Below are 9463 nucleotides of genomic sequence, written 5' to 3' on the forward strand. Positions count from 1 at the left end.
TTGCCTGCCTTAGTGTATGACTTGATACGATTTGAACCACTTCCAAGCGTTCTTTGGATCTCATCAAGGTTGCTCCTACATGCCTCAGTCGATGACAATCTGGTTTCCAAAATCTCCTTGCCTCGTCGCCACGTTGTTTGCTGTCTACCACATGGACTATTTAGTCCTTGTCATAAAGACGAAGTCGAAGCATGGAAGTTCTTGAAGTTTCGTTCTGTGTGAGCGACGTAGTAGTGAATTTTATCTGAGTCAAATCATGTGATAAAAGTTTTCAGCCCCAGGAAAACTACGCTATCAATTCTCGGAACTCGTGGGACGGCGTTCCAAGAAAAGGAGTAAGGGAGCAGTGGTGTTCAAGTTCCGCGAGGTGGCTAATGCCTTCAGTCAGGAGAGGTCGACGTTCGCATCCGTAGAGGGATTGTGACCGAACCGGTAACACGTATAGGCACCTTTTGGGAAAAGGCTGATGTAATGGCACTGACGCAGCTTTTTGGGATTCAGATACGCCGCCCTAGCCTTTGTGAATCAAGCAGTATTTTCTTGGATGCAAATATCCCTCTCCAGAGACTTCTGTTCGTGAGTAAGATAAAGTGTCAACAGCCCTAAAAGTTTCCATTTTGATGTATGGTAAGATTGGACTGCTAAGTAGGCCTAAACGGGTAGTTTGTACTTGGCTGGTGAGCACCAATGTTCCATACCTGTTTTCTTCAGTTAGCAGGCCGTTCAGTGCGATAAAGTGAACATATTCCCTAAGCATCTGCCAGACTGTTCTTCCAGATGGAAGTTCAACAACAAAGTTACTGAGTGCCGCTCCCGGAAGATCGTCAGTCCCTAGAACACCCGGTGTTTATGAGGACCGCAGCAAAGCAGTCATTTTACCGAGAAAGCCAAGTTCTGTTCATGATCTTCCAGATGGAAGTTCAACAACATAGTTACTGAGTGCCGCCCCCGGAAGATCGTCAGTCCCTAGAACACCCGGTGTTTATGAGGACCGGAGCAAAGCAGTCATTTTATCGAGAAAGCCAAGATTCTGTTCATGACTGAAGAGTTAGTTTGGCAATGAAACTTGACGGATGACAATGGCGTATCGTGGATGATATCGACGTGGCCGATGCGGAACCAATTCTCAGTTGAATTGGAAACCTTGCCATATACCCTACTTTTAACTCGGAACACCTAGCTGTCTAGATTAGGTGGCTAATACATTTCTGACAACTAGTATTCACCAAAAAGTGCAATGTTTCAATGAAACCAGACATCTTCTTGAGGAAGTGTATCTTCGTCGGGTGCCTTGTTGGTATTTCTATCCACTATGGCTTCATGAACCTCAAGCATACTTTTTTGCATTTGTGGGCAAGTCGATAAAACAGCTTTGCCAGTGGGTATAGTCGTCTCAAGTGCCATTGGTCATTAAAAGATCAACACGTCTCTTCCAAATTACTGGTCATTGAGCTGAAATTTGGATCAGACGAAAACCACTGTATCGACTCGCCAGTGAAAGTCTTATTCATTCTATTCATCAGGGTACGTTGCCTTTACTCAAGCTCCTGGGCAGATGAAACGTAAAGTTGTAAAACTCTTGATCATGATTTGTGGATTCCACCAGCATCTACAGTGTATATTTCGCAGACTAAGTGTCTCAAGAATCGAAATTTTACACCGTTGCATAGCACAAGCCGAATGGTGGAAGATATTGGCTGATTTACACTGAAAAGCAACTTGGATGTCCATTTTTCGAAAACTCTCATGTGTATTCGTCTGGGTTGGCACCACTTTTACCGCAGTTACCCCAGCACAGACACGACACCAGTGCCCCACTAGGAAAAGCAAACTTGCACGGATTATTCCCATCAGAACCTACTGTGAAATGTCTGATCTGCGCCCAAACTGAAGTTGCCGGTAAAGGATGTTAGAATACAAGAGGTCGCATTTGATGCCTGAAATCTGGGTGAGCTAGCGAATAGGGCATGCATTTGGGAGACGCTACCGTTTGTTGTTGTTCCCCATCGTATCGGTACAGCGTGTTCCCCGAACTGTGCTTCCTGTTGTGTCATCCGGACAATATAAGTGACCAAGTAACCTGAATCCTGAGAACAGGTGCCAGTATCCCACAAAACGAGTCGAAATATATGTTACATGTGTAGTGCTATCTCAGTCACAACTCATGCGATACTACACTAAACATAATTTCCACCTTGGTGGTGTTTTATTTTCAATCATTTTGTCCTTCACAAAGCCTTCGTTGGGGGTCAAAACGTCAGGCGGTTCTAATCGATTAGTTTGCTTTGAATTTTCTGGTGTTCTCATCAGTGACTTCACTATATTGGAATTCTGGACGTAATCGGTCCGCTTTCCCCCTGATTTCTCATCATGGTTATTTCCTTTGGTCATCGCCGCAAACCTATACGATTCTGTGAATCACACCGCCCCACCCGCTAAGGTATATCACTACAAGAATGTAAGCTGATACTGCACAAATTGAGACGTTCTCAAGCGCGAGAGTCGTGAAACCTCATCACGAAGAGACTGGACCTTACCGTGGTGTGACGGTTTGCACACCTCAGCGATCCATTGAGCTATACTGGAGAGTGTCCCGCTACACTCACAGAGTCTCTCATACCAGGTTGGTCAGTGGTTAGAGGTCTGACGAACACAGTCTCCTGGCCCTCCAGGTTGGAGGTTGGAACATGTATGGCGACTTGTTCCGTAGAAATGGTAATGCATTTGCATTTCCCGCCAAACACCGCTGCCTTGCGGTTAGGCTTTTGAGACAAAGGCTTTGGTTGAGGGCCCTAATCGTCCGCCTGTCTAGGTGTTGGCGCCCTGGAAGTATCCCAGCCCACGTACAACCATGAATTGCACATACACAAATAAACTCATGCCACATCGGCCGTCGCGTGTACGGCAGTGAAGCATCGGTGTTGAACACTGATGTCATGCTGTCGATGATGATGATGATGATGTGCAAATGCTCGATTCGCTGTCGAACGAAGCCGACCAGGACTGAATACACTAGCTGTGATCAACGGGGTTCCAGTTAGCGATTGCTCATGAAAATCAGCCTGAAGTCTCCTTTGAAAGGCAACATCCAAACTGACATATGTTTGATCGTGGCACCAAAGCTGCGAAGCTAGCCAAGTTATCTAGACAATCTGTCTTAGTCCGTACCACCTTTCCGAGGATCAGGAGTCTCAACGCTGGGCAACTCAGGTGGATATTTTTCGGCTTTCGAACACATCTGTTGAAACCAAGGTCGAAGCCAAACGGTTTGAGGTTTCGGCTTAGATGAACTACCCTAAGGAAGACAAACGATTTACAACATAAATATATCCAGACCTTTTAACAGATATTTTTTGACCTCAAGTGCTCTTTTATTCGGTTAGGCAGCACTCACCAAGGTCGATTACAATGTCAATTTTAGCACGATAAGAATTTCTGTGGTTCGTAGTGCACTACCCGTAAGGTCGCTGAAAATCCATCGACAACCCACGACCGGTTTTGCCCTTCTTGGGGCTCATCAGGTAGGCCCAGTCCCCGAGTTTCCGTCAACCTTATGTTCTACTTGAAACCAAATTGCACGAAATTAGCGAATAATCACTCATTTTTAAACTAAGTTGGTTTTTCGGGAGACTCACCTGGAACCCAGCTGAATCATAAAAAACAAGAGATTCAGCTGGATTCCAGATGAGTCTCTCGCAAAACCAAATTTGTTCGCAAGTGAGTGTATATTCGCTAATTTCTCTGTTTCCGGATTTCGCTCTGTGGCTGGAGACTTTTCTACCAAAACATTCGAGTCCTGCCCTACAGCCAAGCAACAGAAATTACCACTTGGCAGTTTGGAAATCAACCCGTTTTCAGCTACTTCCAATAGTGTGTTCGGATATTCCGAACCTTTTGAAATCAGGTGGCTTCCTCACAGAAGATTTACAACACACCCCTGAGATTCGTTGATTCTCCCTATTTATGCAGCAGCCTAATTTGTTTTTGTTTCGCAAAATGCTAGACAGGTCTTCAAAAACACTCAGCTAACAACATTTCTTGTTAACTTTGAAGTATGTGCCCGCCGTTTTTTGATGTTTGATTTGAGGACGTGTAAAAATTTCGGCGACTCACCCCTAGTAAATGGTGATATTTTCTGACGTAGGTTGGATAGTGCATATAATTTCACATCCTAGAAATTTTATTTTAAGGTTGAAAGCTGATCGCGAATTTTCGAAACTAATAGATTAGAAGGTTTGTCGTAAACTCTCCTTCCCCGCTCGGACACTGACTATAGGCAATAGATCTTTCGAAATTCTGTCACGCGCCGACGATAAAGAAACCTTTTTGATTGTCATTTGTCTTCGATTTTCGTTTCCATTTTTCGGTAAACTTTAAAACTGGGATTTTTGTTGCTACGGTGATGCCAATGGGAACGATCTCCTTTTTTGGAAAATTTGATAAGGCACACAGAAATGCAGACTCCCCCCCCGCAGTTCCCCCTTCAAAACAAAATTTAACCAACGCCCATCGAAACATCTTGTTTAATTGCTCACCAAGGACATTTTGTAAAGCATCTCGAAATTTTCAGTCCAATTTTTGGGAGCTTTCTCTAAAACTCCGTGACAATTGTCCACTGGTTGCCAGCAAATAACTTCTAGACACACTCATCCAACCCATTTGGTCTATTTTTTTGGACGTTTTTGTTCCAGACAGTTGGTAGAAACTTAGACGGTCATCTGACTACCAGTGAATAGTCGGATAAACCGTCAACTCGCCCTGAAGACTTCAGAAATGTCAAGCAGTGAACCAGAAATTTTAACAAATGTTTTCCGATAATCACTTGGTCGGATTCTAGAAGGCTGAACGATTTTTGAAACAAGATTATGATGACCATTCATATTGTTTCAGTAACGTTAGCACATGGGCTAAATGACCAGGAAAAAGTGATATCTTTTATCCAGATAAGGATTGTACTTGATTAGTCTAGACTCAATACATTTTTTTCATCATTCCACTCGCTTCTTTCACCCCAGGCTCTTAGTGAGGGATCAGAAGTGATTCGATCGATAATTTGAATACGTTGGGTAGAAAACGTCAGCAATGTCTTGTGATCAGCCATCAAAGTGTTCACCGCAAGCTTCAGAGTCGAGGAGTGTGGATAAATGTTATCCAGGGTGGGGGCTCAAGTAAGTAAATGTGAGTTCCTACCACTCAAGTGGACAGTGAGCTTTGGTCACCAAACACTAGGCTTGGATAGGACATCAGCTGATCGGAGCACTGGCGTTGGAATCTAGATGTTTCATTGTTCCGGTGTGATATCCGTCCAATGCCAATCTCGAATTAGGGTTGGGTCACCCCAAGCGTGATATAGTAATTCGAAAGACGTGGCCCAAACCTGTCTGCTAAGGGCATCATTTGCCTGGAGATGTGCAGAGCCAGCATACGGATTTAATCTGATATTTTCCTCTTAAACAGACATCAGCCGATTTAACAGTGGTGGCTTTGTCGTCGAAAAAGCCAAGATATGAAGGAGATGACCCACGCTTAACTGAATAGCTTCGTGACATTAAGCCTGGCACTGTAGGCGGCATCCAAGAACCCGAATGTGTTGCTTCAGGCGAAAAATATGTGGGGTGACCCGATGAGCATCTTGCAACTAGCATAAGAATATTAGGCAGATGTGTTTTTAAGCGTTTCATGATAGAGAGGAAGGAGTGCTAGTTTGAGTAATGTCAGGAATAAGACAGCCAATAAACGGTTGATGGCTTAAGAGACTAGACAATACTTTGGTCTATGATACGGAAGTCTACGGATTGACCTAAGGAATCAACTGCCAATGTCGACATTACATCTGCCGCTAGCCGCTCAATTCATAAATTATATGCGTTTGGAAATGTTTTGGTAAACGTTGACTCGAAAGTTGGGCAGAAACCTTGCAGGATATAAGAGTTTGAGAAAGAAACATTTTCCGGGAGTTGTGTAGATGACGTTCGAAGTTAATGAAACGTGCTTCCACGACGCATTGAACGAGCAATCGGCTCGTCAGAAAGAAAGAATTCATTTGCGCCTTAGATGCGCAGAGTAAGGTGCAAGTTTTGTCTTATTTGTTGCTGAACTGCGTCATATACTAGACATTGCCGCATCTAGTGTATGCTGGGGTTGCTGACCGAGTAGTATCCATAGGGTAGTAAGAGACCGATCACATGTCCTGTACCACGCACACCATGATCTCAACCCCACGGTTGTGATGTCGGTTCACCAACAGATGATCATCTTCTACCGATGGATCTGCTTTCCTCAATCCACCAAGGCTGTTATTGGACTAGGACTTCCTAAGTTCGCAGTCAGTGACTTGTGTTTGCTTACCATTGTGGACTCTCTGCGTACTTACGACACTATTATGCGTGGTACGTGGCGTTGAGTGTACACTCTTGCCATTGAATCTCACAAGAGACCCAGTATGACGGACACTTTGTGCCTGATGTGCGAGTCTTGACCGTGCTAGCGCTCACTGCGCCTTGAAGGGCATTCAGCATTGTCTGTTCTTCCTTCGTTTGCCGGTCTTTGCACGAGGAAAATTTCATACCTAACATTCTTTCATAAGCTGGGATTCATCTGACTGGAACTGTTAGTGGCATGAATTCTACTGAGACACTCCCCTCCTTTTATTAAATATTCGTCTGTAACCGTTCCACATTCATCACCTCGTGATGCGTTGCGGTTTCGCTTGCAATCTACAGATATCTAATTCCACCACAAAGGGATAATCGAACAATTCTATGATTCATATCTTATCATTACTAGATTTACACACGACTATTTTTTGACACTTTTGAAACTCTCCCCTAATCACTCGACTAAATTGTGGGTGCCTTCGTGCCAAGTTGATGGTTGATGAAGGATATCTGTCCGACCATTTTTAAAGTCATCCAGTTTCATACAGTGTTCTCCCAGCAACTCTCGGTAAAAGACAGAGTAGCAGTGGACGCGGTTCCGCCCCTACTCACCATCCATGTCGCTCGTGGGACAAAACTAACGCAATATTGTTGGCCAGCCTAACGTTCTGAGCAGATCCACACCCGAAAGAAACTGCGTACGCACGAATTTGCCTGATCAGCCTCGTAATATATGGTTGAAATATTCAATTACTGAAACGATGCGTAATTGATTTCATTACGCCTTAGGCTCGCCACACCACAGCTTCATCAGTGGTTGGTGTATGCCGCTTGACTTAGTTATAATTGTGTTTTCTGATTTGGGAATCACTTAACGAGAATAAATTTGGTCGAAAAAAACGGGAGAAGCACAACAATTATTGAACTGGTAGAGCGAAAAAGTAAGGAGGTGTAGGTGGCGTTTGAGGAGATTTGTGTGATTGGACGCTTGAAAACCTCGGGAATAGTAAGGGTACAACATTTTGGCTTTATCACCTCCCAAGGGAATGTATTTATTTTGCTTCACAGATTGTCAAACATGGCACTAATATTGTGTTTCGTTAACGTCTAGGTATGGGGGCCCTGACAGTATCCCAGCCCACGTACAACCATGACACTTACAACTAATCATGGTTGTACAGCAGTGAAGCATCGGTTTTGAACACTGATGCCACGCTGTCAATGATGATGATGATGATGATGGTGATGATGATGATGATGATGATGGTGAATATGATGATGATGAATGTCGCATTTCATCAGATAAACAAGACATTATCGATTTAGTGAACTTTCTCCCAAAGGAGAGGGGATGCAGGTGGCGGGACAATGTTCTCCCAACAGCGAACATGCTAAGTGTGTATACTGTCCATTTCTTTCTTAATCTACAACAAGTGGATGTCTGCATTCGTCGAGAGGTAGTCAGACAAAGTGTCGGTATAATACATTACCTGGTTTATGTTCCAGTGTCCTCATTATTCGTTTGAGAACCACTAACTTTCTCACACCCACCTGTCATACATTTTAGTGATATCGCACCACTTGAATTTCGGCAGTATCATCAACGTGCAATATGGCTCACTTACGAGATCATTAGACTGAAAGGCGATTCGTCTGTTTCTCCTCTCCAAATATTCACTAAACAGCGTTTGCAGTTTGAGTTACCCATACGGCTGATGAAACATCGGTGTTTGAATATACTTCGTCAAGTTTACGGCATAATAATCCGTGTGTAAACCTATTGTAAGGTTATACACGAAGTAAACCCGGTTGGATCGTTAACGATCTTCTCAAGGAAACAATCTCAACCTGTTCCAAAAACTATTACCCACCACTTGCGTTTGCTAAGCTCCCCGGCTGAAAATCCTTCGAACGTTTCTCGATATCTCTAGCAGATTAAAGTATTGATCTGACTTCGACATGCCTGAAACACAGGTTGAATATCACTTCGCAAAAGACTTCGCAAACCTCAACAGAATTGAAAACCAGTGAATACAGCTCTACACGTACCAAAGCCTCTTTCTCTCTGTCGGAGTTTTGATCAAAAACTTCTGCAGAGACTTCCTTAAGGTTCGGTTGGCACAGACCATTAATGCGAACAGTGACTGGTCTGTTGAAGCCAGTTGAACGCAGTTCACTCACCAGCTACCGCCGCTTCCATTGGTTGAAAACAGTAGGAATGATCAACACAGTAGTTGATAATGCACCAACAGTGTGAAAGGTCTCTGCTTCACTGTTGATCATACCGTGACATTTGAATCCTCTGGACTATTCCCTAGATGTGACAGTCGTGACCTTGTCAAGTGGAACGCATCCGCAGACCAATGGAAGACGGATATCCTCGCCTTTTATCATCTGACTAACAGCCGAGTATTGCGATTCAGCGATTTCCGATTCCCCTCATACTACCGACACATTTACACCTGTTAGTCAAATTTTGTTTCTCCACATATCCCACGCTCCTAGCATTTAGGGTGTGGATTATGCCGATGCTGAAATGCCGAGGAACACCGTGCGGTTTTGCTATATCTGACTGCTGTTCCCGCTCCAGTGTCTGGTGGCCCAGAAAAAGAACCCACCGACAAGGAACACCCGGGCTTTATTGCAACAAGCGAGTTACTGCGAGTGCGTAAGTTACAACGGGCCTGCGCTATTTGATTTTTGACATTGATCCAGGCTGTCCGGCTGGCGTTTAGTGAACACCCATCAACGTCGATCGTCCTTCAATGAAATGACTGAACATTGATCATATTCGGTCGTGCTTCTGTGGCGTGCCCGAATACTCATCGGCTTTTGTTGAATTGATTGAAGGATTGACTGGCCTGGACGCTCACTGGCTTCCCTATTGAAATTTTGGTGAAGTTCTAGTCTCTCAGTAGGCTTCGGGCGTTCTTGGGTTACTTTCAGGAATCTGACCTTCCTGATAAGTTGGAAATCGCTAGGAGTGTGCATCTCATAAAACTCCAGGGATTTTCGAACTTGCGGCCTACCGCTAGGTGGCATTGTAGTGTCTGTAATCCGTTGTCGCATTTACCATCTTCCTGAAC

General features: G+C 44.2%; 1 protein-coding gene across 1 annotated transcript in view; it reads right to left on the reverse strand.

The window, feature by feature from the left end:
* T265_01691 (hypothetical protein) overlaps positions 1-9463 on the reverse strand; it is a gene marked incomplete at both ends in the record, with an annotated part of 26978 nt that overhangs the window by 3427 nt on the left and 14088 nt on the right. The window contains one exon of the mRNA XM_009165757.1: positions 3636-3646. Coding sequence (XP_009164021.1) covers positions 3636-3646 — 11 coding nt within the window. The remainder of the gene's footprint in view (positions 1-3635; positions 3647-9463) is intronic.

The sequence above is a fragment of the Opisthorchis viverrini genome (assembly GCF_000715545.1).
Source record: "Opisthorchis viverrini unplaced genomic scaffold opera_v5_18, whole genome shotgun sequence".
NCBI classification, from domain to species: Eukaryota; Metazoa; Platyhelminthes; class Trematoda; order Opisthorchiida; family Opisthorchiidae; genus Opisthorchis; species Opisthorchis viverrini.